The sequence below is a fragment of the Dermacentor variabilis genome, chromosome 9, assembly GCF_050947875.1.
Source record: "Dermacentor variabilis isolate Ectoservices chromosome 9, ASM5094787v1, whole genome shotgun sequence".
Classification (NCBI taxonomy): domain Eukaryota; kingdom Metazoa; phylum Arthropoda; class Arachnida; order Ixodida; family Ixodidae; genus Dermacentor; species Dermacentor variabilis.
The window spans coordinates 144,886,325-144,908,257 of NC_134576.1; the positions used below are offsets into that span (position 1 = coordinate 144,886,325).

The 21,933-nt window shown below is 46.8% G+C and overlaps 1 protein-coding gene across 2 annotated transcripts in view; it reads right to left on the reverse strand.

The window, feature by feature from the left end:
- LOC142557732 (uncharacterized) overlaps positions 1 to 14,834 on the reverse strand; it is a 134,581-nt gene extending 119,747 nt beyond the window's left edge. The window contains exons 1-2 of one of the 2 annotated variants that reach the window (XM_075669784.1): positions 14,628 to 14,834; positions 12,013 to 12,121 (exon numbers count right to left, since the gene is read on the reverse strand). In XM_075669784.1, coding sequence (XP_075525899.1) covers positions 12,013 to 12,121; positions 14,628 to 14,672 — 154 coding nt within the window. In that variant the 5' untranslated portion in view covers positions 14,673 to 14,834. Of the gene's footprint in view, positions 1 to 12,012; positions 12,122 to 14,603 lie in introns of both variants that reach the window. The other variant, XM_075669783.1, reaches the window with a different exon arrangement.
- Positions 14,835 to 21,933: the final 7,099 nt, after the last annotated feature.

Genomic DNA, 21,933 nt, shown 5'->3' on the forward strand with positions numbered 1-21,933 from the left:
AGCTCTGCAGTACCCCTGTTTCTTATATAAACAACCTAGACACAGCACGACCAATTCTAATGCAGAAAGTGCGGTGTGAGAGATAGCTTTCAATAATGCTGTGCATGGTGCCATGGATGCCCATTCCCAATAGGTCTCTGATAATACCGTAGTGCCATGTGGTGCCATAGGCCTTTTCCATATCCAGAAAAACTGAGAAGTATTTTTTATGGGCAAATGCATCGCGGATGTTTGCCTCAATGCACACAAGATAGTCGGTTGTGGATCTGCCTTCTCTAAAACCACACTGGTAGGAATCAAGTATGTTGTTTGATTCTAGGAAATGCAGAACGCGGCGATTTATTATTTTTTCGAAAAGCTTACAGAGGCAGCTTGCAAGCGCTATTAGCTGGTAGCTTGTTATCAAGGATGAGTCTTTACCCTGCTTCAAGATTGCTACAACGATAGCTTCTTTCCATGCCACTGGAAGATGTCCGGCTGCCCAAATTTTATTGAAAAGGACGAGCAATGTAATCTGTGTGTCCGTGTGCATGTTCTTAATCATGTCATACATGAACCTGTCTGCCACCGGTGCAGAGCTTTTGCAGACGTTCAATGCTGCTCTAAGCTCAGGAATGCTGAAAGGACTGTTATATAGTTTCCTAGGCACTTGCGGTCCAGTGTCTTGCGTTTTTCTGTTTCTTTCTGTTTAAAGGGACACTAAAGGTTACTATTAAGTCAGCGTGGACTGTTGAAATACCATCACAGAAACGTCGAAACGCTTGTTTCGTGCCAAGGAGAGACTTATTTTAAGAGAAAATGCGTTCTGAAGCGTCCGCGTACCTCTAGCGCAGTTCAAATCGCCCGCCCTCCGATCGAGGAGTACTGACATCATGGTCTCATAGTGACGTTGCGCCATCGGTGAGTAGAACGGCGTCCGCAGACGGCGCTACGGCTTTTCTGCGCAAAACGCGAACGCGCGGCCAGAAACAGAGCCAAGACAGAGCCGACAGCAGAGCGAAAGCGGGAGTATGGTGGCTAGCGGAAGGAGAAACGAATTACGTCCCACATTACGTCCCACGGCACACGGAGAGTCCGTTTTCGTTAAACTATAGGCTGCGGCGAGCTCGCAGCGTGGTCGGCGTGGTCTATGAGAAGCGACGAGCCTTTTCGCACTCGCAACAGGGCATAAAAATGTGCGAATCGACGCAAAACTCGGCCTAGAAACGTGCTTCGCCACAGCCAGGGCTCAATACGACCCAAGCTGGCCCGACCCAGATGTCGTTTCCCGCACCGCCACCAGGCGCCGCTACTATACCTCAAACTCCAGCGCAAGACGCCCGTAAGCTGGTACTTCATTCTATGACGCTAACTTCGACGCTCGTCGCAATGGACCCTGACACCGACAGATTGGCCCGCGATGGTGGGCTCAACTTCAGCGATTTGAGCACCGACGAGCGCGACCTGCTGCTGAGGGCTCGCACTGCCGGCGTCGTTGCGTACTACGACGGCGGCCTCGACACCGGCTCTCCGGAGCGGGAAAGCAACGAGGGCTTCCCACGACATCACATGGACGTGGCATTCTCGCTGCTTGTTCCAAATGAAAGTTTCGCGAGCCAGCAGAACCCTCACAGCACGACGCGATAACGAAACTACTGAAACTCCAAAGCGTGCGCGGCGCAGAGTCGAGCGCGCAGACTCGAGCGAAAACGAAACCTTTCGAACACCCATATTACTGAAGGGCAACGTCAAAATGTTATTTTTTCTTAGAATCGAATAGACGTAGACAAATAGCATTTTTTTCCGTCTTATAATCGAATGAAATGATATTTTTAATACGAGTAGTTGAGTATTAGTAACACAAATTATGAGGAGTCCTTTCGTCATCGGGCTAGTACCGGAATGTCGCTGGGGGGTCTCAAATCGTGTTATGCATTTACCTCAATTTCTCGGTTACTAAAGCTCTGTTCGCGATTATATTGACGCCTTAGACGTTCTAGAACATTGCTCTACCACTTTAACTTGAGTTTCTGGTAACCTTTAGTGTCCCTTTAATGAATGTCTGTGTATAGTGCGCGGAGCTAGATACATACTGAAAATGTGTTCCAAGAGCGTCTGCCTCGTCTTCCAACCCGTTACCTTGATTATTTACCAAGGGCAGGGGATTGCAGTTAAAAAGGAAGTTTTCAATGAGTCGACCTCTCGCGTCGCATGGCTACTCTCCCCACATCGCGTTGTGAGCGTTAAAATCTCCCGCGAGTATGTAAGGCTCGGGAAGCTGATCAATGAGGTTGTAGAAGTATTTTTTCGAGATGATAGTTTGGGGGTAAATAAATGGAACATACAGTCGCCAATTTATTAAAGACAATGGCCCGAACTGACACTGCATCAAGGGGCGTCTGAAGGGCGACATTTCGACACACTAAAGACTGGTCAGCAACTATTGCTACACCGCCGGAGGCGTTAGCCCCGTCACGGTCTTTTCAGAAGATGGCGCAATTACGAAGAAAGTTAGTACAGTAAAACCTCATTAAACTGTACCCGCTTAAACAGTAGTTTCGTTTTAAAGTAATAAAGTCAAATCACCGACTCAGCAGCCATTGAACATAGTGTGTTTTGTATCCGCATAAACCGTACCAGCTTATTCCATACGTATCCGTTAACACGTAGTGTTTCCACTTTTTGTCACGCAAACACGGCAGTGCGTCGTCTCCACAGGGCGGCCCGGCAGAACAACAAGCCTCAGAAATCAGCACAATGGCCTCCAAGCGCCCTGCGCATTTGCGTGTTAAGCCACATCAACATCAACATCATTTCGGCGACGTGCCAGAGATCGTTCTGTCGTCGTGCAAGCAAGAACTCGCATCATGGTGAAACTCGGATATAAAAGACGCCGGGTGCTTAGCTTAGAAGAAAAATTAGACATCGCTCATGCTATCGAATGTGATGAAAAAAGTCGGCGCTGGCACGTGACATCGGTCTACTGTTGATTACGGTGTGTAGCATTTGGAATGCGAAGTTGTTGCTCGGCAGCGCTGCTAAGACCACAACGAGATGTCGGCTACGAGGTCCGACTTTTCAGCATCGTTGCCTCTGTTGTTACCATAGTGTCACCTAGCGACAGTCATTGTGTCGCCGCCCCCAGATGCGTCACATTGGCAAAGGTGTTCTTGAGCATGTAGGATACCTGCCTGCATGCCCCCTTGAAACTTATGTTTTCGTTTACTTCAAGCGTTACGATTTCCTTTTCTTTTTTCCATGATGGGCACGACTGTGAGTACGCCACATGCTCCCCATCACAGTGGACACAGTGATGGGGATATTGCATGTTTTGGAGGTATGTTCATTGTTGCTGCACTTGGTGCAAGTCTGGCGGCCTCGACAGTTCTGGGAACTGTGGCCAAACCTTTGGCACTTAAAGCATCTGAGAGGGTCTGACATGTAAAGCCTAACAAGAAACGATGTACCCGACCTCGATGGACTCAGGCAGGACACTTGAGCCAAAAGTAAGAACCAAGTGCTTAGTCTGGATTTCCTTGCCGTCATGCCTCATCTTAATTCTTTTAACATTAGAGAGTTTTAGTTTAGGGGACGCAAGGCGTTGGGGGCCCCTAGCGCTTGGGTGCGTTTGCATATGCAAGCAGAAACACGTTATATGTTAGCGGCCCTAAACGCAAGCCGCAGTGAGATCGGACACGCTCGTAGCGCCATCAACGCCTGATCTTTGCTGCGTTATCATTTTTTAAAAATATGAAATCATGCATATGAAGTAAAGCACATAAGACTATTCTTATTAAAAGCAGTTAGAGAGGTTTTGCATGTCCGGTATTCGGGTAAATGTAGGCGGACGTTGTTGGGGCGTTGGGGCGGAGCCGTAAACGGGAGCGCCCTGCATGGTGCAGCCACCTGGTGGCGCAATGCTCAAACAGACAAAAACAGCTAATATTGCTGTAACCAAGTCTATTCTACTTTGCTGTGGGTATAAATTTTTGGCAGCAACACGATTACGCCAGTGCCGAAAATTTATGCCAGCAGCGAAGTAGAATAGACTTGGTTACAGCATTATTAGCTGTTTTTATCCGTTTGAGCTTTGCGCCACCAGGTGAATGCCACCATGCAAGCCGCTCCCATTTACTCCCCCGGCCACTTTCCGCCTGCATTTACCCGAATACCAGACACGCTATACCTCTCTAATATACATAAAAACGACGTCTGTCGACACTTGGCGAAATATTTAGAACATTATCTACCCGCTAGCTACTCGTAAGTTCTCGTACACCGCGAGAGTCATGTGGGAAACGTGACCACTTAGGGGCAGCAATGTTTTCGGCCGTCCCAAAGACACAAGTAAACGTAGTGGTCTGCGCATGCGCAGTATCGTCGCCCCTAGTTCTTGCGTACGCAAGCCGCTTGCATTCCCTAAACTAAAACTCTCTATTGATAACATTCTGCCCCACTCACTGAAGGCCTCCAAGAGTTCAGCTTCACTCAGTTCTAACAGGTCATCAGCTGAGAAAACACCACAGGTGGTGTTCATAGTATGGTGCAGGGTTACTGTCACTTGAACATCCCCAATTGACACTAGACTGGGCAGCTTTTTGTGCTGTTTCTGATCATGGAGCACCAAGAGGAGATCACACCTTGCCATCCTTGATGCCTTGTAGCCTGGTTTAAGAGCCTCACTTAAAGACTTGGAAACTAGGAAAGGGGAGATTGTCTGTACATGTTTTGTGGTTTTTCCGAATGAATGGCATGGAATCGTGAGAAGTTTGGTTTATGACGTCCAAGAAGCTGGAACATATCTTTGGTGTGCCCTCTTTATCGAGGGCTATCAAGGAGTGGTGGGAAGGAACTAGCCATAAGGATATGTGGAGATTTCGGCAGCAACGCCAGCCGCCCACCATGAAGTGGGCAACAAGGGGACGCCGCAAGAGTTGTAATAAACATTTCCTGCAGATGCCAACTGTATGTTGTTGCTGTAACCAAATATGTGCAACCAAGGTTAACACACACAAAGTTAACTCTTGCTGCCCATGTAGTCAGAAATAAAAGGAAATTAAAGAGAGGACAGGAAAGATTGAAAGTGAGAAAAAGACGAAGGTTGGAAGGCCAGAGGGACAAGAAAAGGCAACTACCGATTTCCCCGGGTGGCTCAGTCGGGGGGATGCCGTCTACGTGAAGCCGAGGCCAAAGGGGTGTTGCTGCCCCCCAGGGGCCGTAAAGGTCCAAACACCCAGCATTGGCTTAACCCCCAGGATCCCCTCTTCCCCACACATGGCTAAGCCACGCACGGTTATACGTGGGAGGATCCAACCCTCATGTGCTTCGGTATGTGATGTCGCAACACATCAAACGCCTGCTGATGCAGACGCCTCTGCTTTTTTCTTCTTAGCTTATTGCACACCTTTCTGCAATGTTCCATACTAACTAGCCCATCAGTTCATTCTTCTGAATGTCCCAACTTTTGGATTTACTGGAAGAATGCATTATATACAATGACTTAAAATGCCTGCCTAATAATTTCCCACATTTCCATGTATTTGCAGCACTCTGCATTGCGGACAATTATTGGCACCTGTCCTGACCAGACAACCAGACAAGGATGATAGCATGTTTCACCTTTGTGTCCCTTCAAAGTCGCTTAGCACCACAGAATACCGGTGATGCTGACACAGTTGATACAAACTTCAGGCAAAAATAATGATGTAATTTGCTTCATTGGCTACATAAATCTCAGATGCTGAGAACATATTCTGCTGTGCCAAGAGATTAATACCCCAGTCATACGGGCACTTTGAAAGTCCTCTGAACCAAAGATCCATTACTTCAAGGCAGAATGCTCACTGTCACATTGGCACTGCAAAAGAGCCCTACTGGAAGGGAGCTTTGAGTCAAAGGAGTACGTGTTCGTCCTTCGAAACCTCAAGGGAATACTCTCGAGCCTAGAGGGTGTCGGGCAGCAGAAAAAAAGCCTTTAAAAATATGGAAGTTCAATTTTTACCTCTTCAGAACAAACTTATAAGTACTCAATACTATTACTAAAGTACCAAAACTTTCAGGACACCCGCAATCTCCATCATGAATGCGCCGGTACAGCAGCGCCGGCACAGTCTGTTGTCAGCAGCAACATCGACCCAACATGGGTGCCGTGTGCGATTTGGTTCTTTGGTTAGCGGCTGCTAGGCATCCCAATCTCGTCGGCTTTTTTCTGCGAGTCTGCTTCCCTAGTCACTTTTATTTTGTAGTTCTTTATTTTACCGCGTTTACCCGTACCTACCGCTGCCTAGCCACAAGGAATGAAACAAAGCAGCTGAAGCAAGTGCAACACCGAATAATCGACGCCAACATGCGGTGATGATATGTGGTGTTTTGTGGCGCAAGGGCCAGGTTTGGCCAAAGAGCGCCATGACACGTGGTAATGTTGAAGATGTATTATGGAAGATGTGACTTGGCTGTAAAGTGGCCTAAAAATATTCGCTGTAAAGTGCGTAAAATCTATGTGCTATAAAATTATGGCGATGACTTGTGACGAATACTATGAAGATTAAAATCCATCGTAGAAGAATGATGCAAATTATAAAATATATAAGATCGTAAAATTACTTGGAGCACTGCTGCCTCGACAGAGCCCTTGAAAGACAAGGGCCTAGAGGCATGTGCTATACTAAAGAGATATCGCAGCGGCATCCTCTGAAGAGAGGACCCGCTACGAACATGTGGGGCTAAAAACATGCAAGACAACATCTTTCAGAAAACTTAGGACGGCGTTGGTGTCAAATAAGGGTTCTCGGCCGAGTAGCATTGCGGGATGAAGGGGGATGTGATGCCGGTATGCTAAAGGAAAATGTTTCTTTCTTTCATATTCGGCTTCCCGACACTCCAGGAGGACGTGGAGGACGGTCAGCCTCTCCCCGCACCTACCGCAGGTTGGAGGATCATTTTCAGTGAGTAAATAGTTATGCGTGCCAAATGTGTGTCCTATTCTGAGACGACAGAATAGGACATGTGTTCGGCGTGATTTTGTTACAGAGGGCCAGAATCCTAACTGTGGCTTTATCACGTGGAGCTTATTATTTGTTTCCGCGTCCCATAGGCGTTGCCAGTGATTTCGTAGTTTCCTCCGCAAGAAGGGCTTCAGATCTGTGACAGGAACTGCAGCGGTGGGATTAGCAGAATGCCATGCAACTGACGTGGCCATCTGGTCCGCCAGAACATTACCTTCGATGGCCCTATGTCCTGGCACCCAGCATATAATCACATGCTGGTTAGATATATATGCGTTACATAAGATGGAATAGAGTTCAATTATAACAGGATTTTTGTGCTTACAGAACGATATCAAAGCCTTCACAACACTTAGGGAGTCCGTATGTATAACTGATCTTTTGAGTTTTGATTTCCTTATATGCTTCACGGTCGATAATATTGCGCAGGCTTCAGCCGTAAAGATACTAGTTTCCGGATGCAGTACGCCGGATTCCGAGAAGGATGGACCGACGGCTGCATAGGACACCCCGTCGTGCGACTTCGATGCGTCTGTGTAGAACTCCGTGCAGGAGTGTTCGTGTTGGAGTTCCCGGAAATGCATTTGGATTTCAATGTCTGAAGCGTGCTTTGTAACTTGAACGAAAGATGTGTCGCATTGTATCAGCTGCCACTCCCAAGGAGGTAGCAGCTTGGCTGGATGCATTAGGCGAAGCTCGAGGAGTGGAACATGCATTTCTTCACTAAGCTCCCTCACACGCAGCAAGAAAGGCTGTCTTACGGATGGACGATTATGAAAGAGTGTAGCATATGTCATATCGTTAATGGTATTAAAACACGGATGTTGAGGATTAGAGTGGACTTTCAGAAAATATGTTTGGCTGATGTATGTTCTCTGGATATGAAGTGACCACTCATTCGATTCTGCATATAAACTTTGTATGGGACTCGTTCTGAAAGCTCCTGTGGCTAAACGGATACCTAGATGGTGAACAGGGTCTAGCATCTTTAGCGCACTTGGAGCGGCAGAATGATAGATCACGGCACCATAACCTAATCGTGAACGAATCAGGCTCTTATAGAGATTAATTAAACACTTCCTGTCACTACCCCACGAAGTATGGGATAGAAGTTTGATTAGGTTCATTGTTTTCAGACATTTTTCTTTAAGATGTTTAATGTGGGGGACGAAAGTGAGTCTGTAGTCTAGTATAACACCTAGAAATTTGTGCTCTTTGTTTACGGGTATTTGTTGTCCACATAGTTCTAAGCAAGGATCTGGGATCATTCCTCTCTTGCTTGTAAAAAGAACGCAAGAGCTTTTGTTAGGATTGATCTTAAATCCATTCTTGTCTACCCACATCGACACTTTGTTCAGGCCATGCTGTACTTGTCTCTCGCACACTGCGAGGTTACAAGATTTGAAAGCTATTTGTATGTCGTCCACGTAGACAGAATAAGAGATTGCCGATGGTAATGAAGCGCAAAGCGTGTTCATCTTCACGATGAAGAGTGTGCAGCTGAGCACGCCTCCTTGGGGTACTCCAGTTTCTTGCGTAAAAGGACGCGAAAGTACATTACCGACTTTTACGCGGAAGGTACGAGTGGACAGATAGCTTTCTATTAGGTTTAGCATATTGCCATGGATGCCCATTTCTGACAAGTCTCTTAAAATTCCGTAACGCCACGTCGTATCGTACGCCTTCTCTATATCGAGAAATATTGATAAGAAGAACTGTTTATGTATAAAGGCGTCCCGGATATTTCCTTCAATACGTACAAGATGGTCGGTAGTGGAGCGCCCTTCTCGGAAGCCACACTGATAGGGATCAAGCATTTTGTTCTGTTCAAGGAAATGGATGAGTCGCCGATTTATCATTTTTTCAAATACCTTACACATGCAACTTGTGAGGGCTATCGGGCGGTAGCTTGCCACTGAGGAGGGATCTTTGCCTTGTTTTAAAACAGGGACCACTATGGCTTCTTTCCATGCGGTCAGAAGGTACCCTGCGTCCCAAATGGTGTTGAAAAGTGTGAGTAGTGTAACCTGCGTGTCATTGTGTAAGTTTTTGAGCATTTCGTACATGATTCTGTCAGATCCCGGTGCAGAGCTCTTGCATGAGCTCAAGGCAGCTCTCAACTCGGCAATACTGAAAGGGCAATTGTACGATTCATTCTGTAGACATTTTCTTTTGAGTGGCTTACATTCTTCTATTTGCTTATACTTCAGGAAGGATTTCGAATAATGTTTTGAACTTGACACACTCTCAAAGTGCTCCCCAAGTGAGTCTGCCTGATGTTGCAGCGTATCGCCCTGTGTGTTTACCAGAGGGAGTGAATATGTTTGTCTCCCTCTAATTCTATTCACGCGGTTCCAGACTTTCGCCTCATCTGTAAACGAGTTGATGTTCGATAAAAACTTTTGCCAACTCTCTCTTCTGGCCTGTCGGCGAGTTCTCCTGCCTTGAGACTTGACTTTCTTAAAGTTAACAAGATTCTCTGCAGTGGGTGAAGCACGTAGCAACCCCCACGCTTTGTTTTGATTCCTACGTGCGACTCTACATTCATCGTTCCACCACGGGACATGCCGTTTGCATGCCGAGCCACTTACTTCACGTATGCATTTAGATGCGGCATCTATAATGAAAGCTGTAAAGTAATCCACAGCAGCATCAATTTCTAACGAGGACATGTCATCCCATGATATGCTAGTTAAGGTTCGGAATTTCTCCCAGTCGGCTGTATCGATTTTCCACCTAGGAGCCTGTGGTAGACATTCGTTTTCTTTATATGTTCTTAGTAGTATCGGGAAGTGGTCGCTCCCGTAAGGATTGTCGTTAACTTTCCATTCAAGTTCAGAGAGCAGTGACGGTGAGACTAGGCTAAGATCTATTGAAGAAAATGTTCTGTTTGCAAGAGAATAGTATGTCGCGGTGTACGAAACGGTACGCATGGTGGCCATCATTACAATAAATACATCTGTACTTGGTAAAGTAATGCCTTTACTATGCGTGCATTTTGTTTTGATGTTTCTATACATTAGGAGGAATAAATATAGCTGAAAAAAATATGACATATATTACAAGACAAAAAGCGTGGGCAGCGCAGAGTCGAGCGAAAATGGAACCTTTCGACTACCTGCGTCGTTCTCAGGTAATTTTAACAGGTTCTTTTTCTAAAAATGAAATAGAACTGGACAAGTAACATTTTCTCTCGTCTTATAATGCAATACAAGGATGTTCTTTTGCAACGAGTGGTTGAGTACTAGTGAAAAAATTTAACTGAGGAGTGCTTTTGTCATCGGGCCAGTGCTTAAATGTCCCGGGGGAGCCTCTAATCATGCCCTGCATTTACCTCAGTTTCTCGATTATTAAGGCCCTGCTCGCGATAATATTGACGCCTTAGAGATTCTGAAACATTCATCTATCACTTTAGCTTGACTTAATATTTGCTTTTAGTGTCCCTTTAAGTTGACAACAACTCATATCTGTGTTCCATCAGTCCACGCACTTGAAATTGTGTGGATACGTCTACTACACGTTCCACCCCAATACATTCTGCATTAACAGTGCTTTTGTCAAGTGACGTACGACAAGGCACTATCCCAATGTTGACATCCAGCACAATGTCTCTTGGCAGCAACAGGCATCCCCTGATCTGTGTCTGCTGCCTTTCATGTAAATGTATTCAACTGTGCAATGTAAAAAGCATTCCAACATGTGGCCGTCTGCAAGCAACATGCCTGCTTGATGTGCACAGAAAATACCAGCTGTCCATATGAAACCTCCCCGATTAAAGAAAAAACTACAATAGATAGAAACCTGCAGTTTGTGGCATCATGTAAAGAAATTCAAAAAGCTTTTCTTGATTTTTTTTTTCAGCTGATTTAAATGATGCCACAGACTGCAGGTATCGATGTATCCTAGTTTCATTTTTTTTATTTCTTTCTGAACTTTTTTTTTTTAATTATGAGGTTTTAGATGCCAAAACCATTTTCCGATTTTGAGGCACGCCGTAGTGGAGGACTCTGGAAATTTCGACCACCTGGGGTTCTTTAAAGGGACACTAAAGCGAAACAATAAATCAGTTTACACTCATGAAGCATTGTTTGAGAACCCTACAGGCAGTCATTTCAATAAAATAGTTTGATTATTAGATGAGAAAATGAAGGTTCAAGTATCAGTATTTGAATTTCGCACCGAAATCCCAGCGCCGGTACGTCAGCGTGACGTCAGGAATTCCAAAGTATGTTTTCGCATTTGGGCCGCTTTGGCTGAATAAAGGTTCCTGAAACTTGCCATGCTTAATATTTGGTTCCTTTAGAACACAACGTAGTCAATCTGTACCACTATGTATACTTAGTAGGCCCTAGAAGATGCCATTAAAATCCAAGACGTCACAGCCCCCAGGTGCGGGAACTCAAGTAGGCGTCGCCACCCGTATTTCGTTCTTGCGCTTTTTATGGCTCGCCAAACGTCTTATCGTTGTAAGAGTGGTGTTTTTGGTGTTGTAGAACGGTAATTTACTGATGCAGAAGAAATCATTTTTCACTTTAGTGTCCCTTTAACGCGCACCTCAATCTAAGCACACAGGTGTTTTCGCATTTTGCCCTTTCCGAAATGCGGCTTCCGTGGCAGGGATTCGATTCCACGACCTCGTGCTCAGCAGCCGAACACTGTAGCCACTGAGCAACAATGGCAGGTCTTTTTGAAATCGGAGAGGTTTCATGCAGACACCCTGTATTATGCCAGACAGCAATACACCAATAATACATGTACAGTGCAGACCACTGTTAAAGAGAACACCTCAATGTGCAATCCTCACTTTCCTGGTGCACTAGTTGAAAATTCCAGTTATGTCAATGTACTGACAGCAGTGAATAAAAGAGCCAGCACCACTAATCAAGCCATCTGCTGCAAAGCTGGGCGATTGCACTCTTGTCAGAGAGGAAAATTCGCACATGCTCTACATCGATGTGTTCTCTACAACAAAGGACCACAGTGTACAGCCTCAACCCACAGCATAAATGTGTTATCTAAGGTATGTTACCATTTATTAGATCTGGCTTTTCTTCACTGACAGACTCAGGCGGGTGTTCACTCAGCCAGGATGGTGTCAGCAGCTGCCGCATTACTGAAGTCACAGTTTGTAGCACTGACTGCAATAAGAACAAGAATGCAATTCAGATTACACAGGCAGACCACTTATACAGTGGTAGGCATCGTCTACTACATCATATGGACCTTTCCAATCAGTGTTTGCATTACAACCCATGAGCCAAGAAGCCTCCTTTAAATTATTTCTCAAGCCATTCTAAAGAATGGAAGATTTTTCCCTGTTTACACTCATTGCTACTCAGATCCTGCTTGCATGAGGTTGATGTGCTTTCGTGATCATGCAGGAAGGCCAGAGGCAGCCAGTTAACCCAGCTAACGAACACATGCATTGTTAAGAACGGCCCACTGACGTGCAAGTTTTGCCGGCCAGTTGCAACAGCGGGCGTCAACTTTTCCTGGAACGCCACTGCAAACCTCTAGCCACGGCGTCACTAAGTCGACTGTGTGTGGAGAACAATACGCACGTCCTCGACTCTCCGTCGCTGGAGCCAAGATAAGTGCGACGAAGCAGGCTTTGTGCCTGAACCCACCACGGCCAACCTGGTCTGCTGTGAACGAGGGAGTCCCCGAGGGAACGTAGTTCGAGGCCCCTTCCCACGCGCCGTTCAAGACGCAAGACAATGGGCAACCGGTGGGCGCGCTGCGGGGGTCGGCTCGGGGAATAAAAGGCGCCTTTCCTGAAGTAAGCCCCGAGTTCTACGAAGTCCGTCTGACGTCGGCTGAGGACCGTGAACCTCGCGCAAAGTGTGTGTGTGAGTGTGTTTGTGTAATCTCTCGCGCAGAGAGGTGACTTGTTTACGATGACTGGTCGAACGTTTCCCTCACCTTGGGATCGAGGGAGGACCGAGTGTTTATAAATCGCTGTTGTGCGGCTGCTCAGTACTTTCTCTCGCAGTCATGCTAGACTGATGAACTGCAATGTCCTTATGTAGATACTGTAAATGAACCCATATTCCTCGTTCTTTGATGAGAAGCAGTCCTTCCCTTCAACAACGTCCTTAGCGTGGATAAGTTGGACGACGGCATGGGCCAGCTACCTTCCAATTCATGCCTGACTCCAATCTTAACAACTGACTAAGAGCGATGGGATTGAGCCCCCAATCCTGACAGCATCCTTTCGATTGATAAACAAAGAACAGGGAAATTGTAGGCACTTCATATCAGAAACATGGGTGATGTATGTGTGTCATTCTTCCATCACAACATCAGATAAATTTGTCTTCTGCGTAGCATTTCTCACAATGCCCGTTGAAGTTCTTCAATTATTGTGTAACTTCAGCCTATTCAAGGGTTGATAGCGATTCTTTTCCACTTAGTTTTCCCTGTGGTCAGTTCCACCAGAAGGGTGGTCATGTGATAATGGAGTACTTAGGTGTCAAATTTCTCCAGAAATAAACCAGATGAGTTTGTCGTCTATTCTTTCTTGCTGTTTTGCTGCTCAGTTAATATGAATCAGTACCAACTTGACCAGCTGTCAGTCCTTCTGGACTACTGCAAACTTGCGTGACCGGCGCTCAAGAGCACTGCAGAAATGGCAGTGCATGCACTTTACTCAACATGCAACAGTTCAGAATTTGATGTTCTTTACCTTTGGTGGAAACATCTATGCTGGATACATATAAACTATGCCAGGATTATAAACAGATTTTTGGCTGCAGTGTATAACCACAGACTAATTTAATGGTGCTTTTGCAGTAATGCCAGCCGAAAGATTAAAGCTTAAGGGTACAAACAAGCCAACCTACCATATCGTAACATTTATGCAAGGGTTTTAGACAGATAAAGAACTGCGCGCATTTCGATTAGAATTCGTACAAAGCTTGCTCTCAAATGCACGAAGTCGATGCAGTGTATTGACCTAGACGTTTAAAATTCGCTTGAGGTAGCGGGCCCCGCGAACAAATTTAGATCGCATGGACCGAAGAGGCCCGATGGGTTAACGGTAAATTTCGCGAAGAGTCATACAACCAAATCTTTGTTGCGTCCACGAACAAGTTTTGTGCCACCTTACGTAAATTGCGCACTAAAGTGATGTCGGATTAGCACACCACTCAAGTTTTTCTTTTGGATAGCCTCTGTACTGTTAACTCGCTGGAGCTGTGTGATCGCCCAAGCAAAGAGCTTTTTACCGGGAGACTGAAGAGTCAGTTGTCGCTCGACAAAAACATTGTCGACAGCTCTATTTTGGCTTCGCAGTTGACCACGCTTGAGGTTCTCACCAAGCGTCGTATGCAGCTCGTAACCATCTCGACGCAAACAACATGCTGTCAAACTTGACTTCATTTTGCCGGTAGTTCGAAATACGGCGGCTACAATCGCGATTTTTTTCTTCTTGTTATGAAAAGATGTCTAGTACAGCCCACCAACACTCACTAATCACCATTCATTAGTGTTGTATGTAACAGGCAAGAAAAAGACCGACACTTCAGCAACACTGCACCCCTGGTTACGTCGTTCCGCTTCGAGCGTTAAAAGTTGAGCGATGAAACATGCCGGGCTACTGCGTCTTTAGGCTTAGCTCACCCTGTGTATTTCGTAAGGTTTCACCTGATGCGTCTTGTCATCCGTAAGCGGGGTGGGTCTTCCCGCCATGGCAAGGGGCCCTCCTAGTGCGGAGGGGAGAATTTACACGAACTGTCACCCTACAGAATTTGCATGAATCACGACAAGCGGATTTGATGGTCCCGCGAACCGCTTCGTGAAAAACACACCACACGCGCGAACTGCTTCCACTGCTGCTTAGATGAATGAAGCAAAGAGGTAGTGACTGGTGACTATGACTCCTAGAGCGACCATGGAGTTACTTGATGATGCTGCATGTCTTTAACTGCTGCACTCCTTCTCTTTTTAGACGCTTTCTAGACCTAATTATGAAATTTGTAGGGTTAAGAAAAATCAAATAATGCTAATTAAATCTTGTAGTTGAACCAATGCCTCCTTTATTTTTTTTTCTGTGCCTGCCGCGTGAGCGCCGCGGAGTCCACCGTGGCCTACTCTCTCGGTTTTGTCCCGAGATGCCGCTTGGCGGCTCCACTGGCTCTACCATATTAAAGCCCTAAGGGGCTTTACCACAGAACACTGGCTTTACACCATATTGCCCGCTTCCAGACGACGTTGTTCCCCGCCCGCGCGCCGGCGGTTTGTGGACATTTCGCGCCGCGCTTGCGTCGTCAAGTGTTTGAGTGTTTTCGCAATGACAATAAATGAAGTGATCGCTGCACACAACAAAAGATAACGTCGAAATAAATTATTATTATGAGTCCTACCGGGGCCACAATACCCGCCTCCGCCAACTTGCAGATGACACACCGTATGTTTCTGGCAGCGGTCGACGAAGGTCCGTCAATTTGCTGCAACAGTAATGTTCCTGTGATGATTTACACGTCAGTATGCGCTGCTGTTGTGTACCGTTTTGTACGTGGAGCCAGCAAAAGAAAGACCCTGGAGTGTCCTTTCACGACATACCAGCGGACAAAGAGCTACGCGGGAACGCTGGCTGCAAGTTATCGCAAGAACTGGGAGCCGACTTCGAATTGAAATTATTCGACCGTATGCAGCCTTCATTTTTTGGAAATCGACTTTCGCCAGGACACGAAGAGGCGTATATATGCTCAAGCAAGATGCAGTGCCCAGTGTTTTTCCTCACTATGCGTCCTACATGAGGCCTAGCTAGCAACCTAAAATGAGGAGTTCAAGCGTTACACAGAAAAGAAAGCGCAATTCCTCTACGGCCACGCCGGCTAGCCTGCCTGCATTTGCTGAGGAAGTGCATTCGTGCGCTGCATCGTCGTCAGACACATTTGAAATTTGTGTGAACGGGCCCTCTCAAGCGCCAAACCCAGATGGCCCATGTAATCAGGTCATATCAGAAACTGTATCTGCAGCTTGCAGCGATGACGTGCCTGATGCTCCTTTGGCATCAACAAGCGGAAAATGCGTGAACTTCATTTTTCCAACCGATGCGCAGTCAGTATAGACAGTATAGACGGGACATGTGCGTCTGTGCTTTGAGATCAGATAATTGGCGCTAAAGCTGAATAGAGACGCTCCGCATCAGCCTTCCTGGAACGAAAGAAGTGGCGCGAAGACAGGAAATGCCGACAACGCGCGTGCCGTTCGTTACTGGAAAGTACCGGGCTCGCAGCGTTAAAGAAAGGAAACGCATCAAGGCAGATGACGATTATCGTTGTGTGGCAGAAGGGGCACTCCAAAGGGTGTAAACTGTTCTTAGAGTGTACACTCTAAGAACAATTTACACTGTGTTGGGCTGCTGAGCACGAGGTCGCGGGATCGAATCCCGGCCACGGCGGCCGCATTTCGATGGGGGCGAAATGCGAAAACACCCGTGTGCTTAGATTTAGGTGCACGTTAAAGAACCCCAGGTGGTCAAAATTTCCGGAGTCCTCCACTACGGCGTGCCTCATAATCAGAAAGTGGTTTTGGCACGTAAAACCCCAAATATTATTATTATTAACAATTTACACCCTTTGGCTTGCCCCTTCTGCCACACAAGGATAATCGTCATCTGCCTTGATGCGTTTCCTTTCTTTATCGCGGCAAGCCCGGAACTTTCCAGTGACGAACGGCACGCGCGTTATCAGAAGGGGCACTCCAAAGGGTGTAAACTGTTCTATGCTGATAACGCGCGTGCCATTCGTTACTGGAAAGTTCTGGGCTCGCAGCGATAAAGAAAGGAAACGCATCAAGGCAGATGACGATTATTTTTGTGTGGCAGAAGGGGCAAGCCAAAGGGTGTAAACTGTTCTTAGAGTGCACCCTGAGGACGGAGCTCCTCGCACTCCCATAGATGCAGAACGTACACCCTTTGGGGCGTATATCTGCCACACAACAATACACTCCATACACTACACTATTAGAAATATTTACACCCTTTAGGGCTTATCTTGTCCCACAACAATAATCGTCATCTGTCTTGCCCGAGTTTCCTTTCTTGAAAGCTCGACGCTCGCTACTTTCCTTTCGAGAAGCTGCGTCACACTGATAACGCGCATGCCGTTCGTGACTGGGAAGTACCGGGCTGGCAGCATTAAATAAAGGAAACGCGGGCAACACAGATGACGATTATTGTTGTGGGACAAGATACGCCCCAAAGGGTGTAAATATTTCTAAGAGTGTACACTCTAAAAACAGTTGCACCCTTTGGGTTGTATATTTGTCCCACAACAATAATCGTCATCTGTCTTGCCCGCGTTTCCTTTCTTTAACGCTGCGAGCCCGGTACTTCCCAGTTACGAACGGCATGCGCGTTATCAGTGTGATGCAGCATTCCCGACAGGAAAGTAGCGAGCGCCGAGTTTTCAAGAAAGGAAACGCAAGCAAGGCAGATGACGTTGTCCCACAACAGTAATCGTCATCTGCCTTGCTTGCGTTTCCTTTCTTGAAAACTCGGCGCCCGCTACTTTCCTGTCGGGAATGCTATCATACTGACAACGCGCATGCCATTCGTTACTGGGAAGTACCGGGCTCGCAGCGTTAAAGAAAGGAAACGCGGGCAAGACAGATGACGATTATTGTTGTGGGACAAATATACACCCCAAAGGGTGCAACTGTTTTTAGAGTGTAAGAAAAGTTTACACCTTTTGGAGTGCCCCCTTCTGCCACACAACGAAAATCGCCACCTGCCTTGATGCGTTTCCTTTCTCTAACGCGGCGAGCCCGGTATTTCCCAGTCACGAAAGGCGCCGCGTTATCAGTGTGACGCAGCATTCTCGACAGGAAAGTAGCGAGCGCCGAGTTTTCTGGAAAGGAAACGCAAGCAAGGCAGATGACGATTATTGTTGTTGGACAATTTTACACCCCAAAGGGTGTAACCGTTCTAACAGTGTGTAAAACCAGTTGCACCCTTTGGGGTGCATATCTGCCACACAACGATAATCATCTGTCTTGCCCGCATTTCCTTACTTTAACGCTGCGAGCCCGGTACTTCCCAGTAACGAACGGCATGCGCGTTATCAGCATGACATACACTCTTAAAACGGTTGCACCCTTTGGGGTGTAAATTTGTCCCACAACGATAATCGTCTTCTGCCTTGCTTGCGTTTCCTTTCCTGAAAACTCGGCGCTCGCTACATACCTGTCGAGAATGCTGCGTCACACTGACAACGCGCATGCCGTTCGTGACTGGGAAGTACCGGGCTCTCAGCGTTAAAGAAAGGAAACGCGGGCAAGACTGATGACGATTATCGTTGAGGGACAAATATACACCCCAAAGGGTGCAAATTGTCTTAGAGTGTGGCATATATATGCACCCCAAAGGGTGTTAACATTTTCTTATACTCTTAGAACGGCTGCACCCTTTGGGGTGTATAATTGTCCTACACACTCTTAGAAAAATGTACACTCTTTGGGGTTTATCTTGTCCCACAACAATAATCGCCATCCGTCTTGCCCGCGTTTCCTTTCTCTAACGCGGCGAGCCCGGTACTTCCCAGTCACGAAAGGCGCCGCGTTATCAGTGTGACGCAGCATTCTCGACAGGAAAGTAGCGAGCGCCGAGGTTTCAGGAAAGGAAACGCAAACAAGGCAGATGACGATTATTGTTGTGGGACAAATTTACACCCCAAAGGGTGCAACCGTTTTAACAGTGCACTTTAAGAAAAGTTTACACCCTTTGGAGTGCCCCTTCTGTCACACAACGATAATCGTTGTGTGATAATCGACATGGAAAAAGGTATGAGTTTAGCTAAAACATGGAACATCCTAAGACACCTGCTAGACCCAACCCAATCAAAGTCGCAGACAAACATAAGGCTAGCCAAAACACGACATAAATACGACGGAACAGACGAGAGCTTCATGGAAGAGATCAAACAAATATACATAGGAAACGTGACTCGCACCAACCTACCAGAATATGGGGGACCCCTAAATGAGGAGCTAGATGCACCCATAACAGAGGCAGAAGTGAGAGCAGAAATAATCAGACTTAATACGAAATCGGCCCCAGGCCCAGATGGGATAACAAACAAAATGCTGCGGAACCTAGACAATGAGTCGATCACAGCTATAACCAAATACATTCTACAGGTGTGGAAGAAAGGCGAACTCCTGAAACAATGGAAGGAGGCTAGCATCATACTAATCCCCAAACCGGGCAAGCCCCCTAAGCTAGAGAATCTCAGGCCGATCTCCCTCACATCATGCGTAGGGAAATTAATGGAACATGTAATCCAGACAAGGTTAACCCGACACATGGAGGGAAACGAACTATGGCCGAATGAGATGGTTGGATTCCGACCGGGCTTAAGTACCCAGGACGTGATGCTGCGGCTTCAGTACGACATCATAAACTCAAGCTCAAGAGATATAAAAGCAATCCTAGCTCTAGACCTCAAGAAAGCCTTTGACAATGTCAAACATGAGGCAATCCTGACAGAAATGCAAGAAATAGGTGTAGGATGCAGAACCTACAACTATATAAAGAACTTCCTGACAAACAGGATGGCAAATATTAGATACCAGGATTTGGAATCGGAAGAAATAGAACTGGGAAACAGAGGTACCCCGCAAGGATCTGTACTCTCCCCACTCCTCTTCAATCTGGCTATGAGGGGCCTCCCGGCTAAACTCAGGAAAATAGAAAATTTAGACTTCAGCATGTACGCAGACGATATAAATGTTTGGATAAACAAAGGTAACGACGCGGAAATAGAAAACAAACTGCAAACAGCCGCGGACACAGTAATCGAGTATGCAGCAACTAGGGGGCTTACTTGCTCACCAGAAAAATCGGAACTCTTAATGTACAACCCCAAATCATTAAGGCTGAAAAGAGACAGCGATCTCAACATCACGGTTGGGGCAAACCAGTACCCAAAGTAGATAAGATAAGAATATTAGGACTTTTCATCCAAAACAATGGATACAACGACGAAACCATAAGGAAACTGGAAGGTTATGCAGCACAAGTCACCGGGATATTCAGAAGAATAGCTCTCAAGGGGAGAGGGCTAAGAGAAAGAAGCCTAGTTAAGCTAGTACAAGCGTACGTCATCAGCAGACTTAGCTACGCCACACAATACCTTAACATCCGGGCTTCAGAAAGACACAAATTAGACTCGATAATCAGAAGATGCTATAAACGAGCACTCGGACTACCCATAGGCACCTCCACTGAGAGACTCCTAACAATGGGAATTCACAATACATGGCAAGAAACAGCCGAAGCAGTTAAAACCGCCCAACAGGAAAGACTCAGCCAAACATATACAGGCAGAGCTATCCTGAACATGGTGGGGCTGCAGACAGACAGAGGCATGCAAAAGAAATGTGACAACCCAAGAGAAATCAGTGAACAGCTAAGGATAGACCCACTTCCCAAAAACATGCACCCCACCTTCAACAAAGAAAGAAGGGAAAAGAGAGCCGAAGCACTGGTCACACGCTTCAGCGAAATAGATAGGGAGATAGTGGCGTACACGGATGCGGCCAGCGGCAAACTGGGTGCGGCAGTAGCCTCGGTGGTAGATGGCCAAGGCGAAGCAGTCTCAGCAGCAACAATACGCAGCCGCAATCCGGAAGCAGCGGAAGAAGTAGCAATCGCGCTTGCCTGTGTCGGGACCGAGGCGAGCTACATAATAAGCGACAGCAAAACAGCCATCCACAATTACGGAAAAGGCAGAATCGCACCAGAAGCGATACGAATACTAAGAGGAAAGAAAATTGACAGAAAAATCAGCCTCGTATGGGCACCAGCTCACACGTCGATCGGTCCCAGGCAACGAGGCGGCACACTTCCTAGCCCGAGATCTCTACTTCCGGGCAGGAACAGAGCCGCCCGCTTGCAAGGAACTAGACGAGAGACTACAGACGTACACAGAAATAATCGAAAACTATGAGCTTCAGCGTAGAACTGTCCCCCCTCCGGACAAGGAGCTCGGAAATAGAGAGGCGAGAGCCTGGCGCAGACTGCAAGCAGGAAACTACATAAATCCAGTATGGGCGTCACACGTACTGAAAGACGAAGATATAGACGATAAATGTAAGAGATGCGGGGAGAGGGGGACCCTCGACCATATAATCTGGCAATGCGTAGACTCCCCAGGTGTCAAGGAAGGAATAAATAGTAGAGAAGCCTGGGACACCCTTCTGCAAAGCGCGGACCCCGCCATGCAGAGGAGAGCCATCCATCTGGCCGCAGAGGCCGCGAAGAGCCAACAACTCTTTGCCTGCATCTAGTCGCGGAGACCCCCACCCCTGTCCCTAGGCCTGCGCGCCAGGGGCCGGGAGTAGCTAGGGGGTCTCCTTCTCTGATGGAAATAAAAGTTTTTGGAACGGAGCGGAACGCATGCCGTTCGTGAGTGGGAAGTACCTAGCTCGCAGCGTTAAAGAAAGGAAATGTGGACAATTAAGACAGATGACGAATATTGTTGCGGGACAAGATAAGCCCCAAAGGGTGTAAATTTTTCTAAGAGTGTAGTCACGAACGACTTGCGCTACACTACACCACACTTGCGCGTTATCAGCTTGACCCAGCATTCTTGACAGGAAAGTAGCGAGCGCCGAGTTTTCAAGAGAGGAAACGCGCGGCATCGTACGATTATTGTTTGGGGACAAGATAAGCCCCAAAGGGAGTAAACTTTTTTTAGAGTGTGTATATATGCGTCGGAGCACCTTGCTTGTGCTTGTGCTGAGATTTGGGGAAGAAGCTGATTGGGTGCAGATAGATGACATTGTAAATGAAGCTGATGAATTGTCATGGTCCGCGATCATTGGAAGTATTTAATTGCTGGTTGACTGACGACGTGTCACGAGCTGATTTGTGCAGCTGAACAAGGCGGCGCCGAAAACCATGCCGAAAACCATCTCTCGCCATGGCGATGCCCGTCGCTCG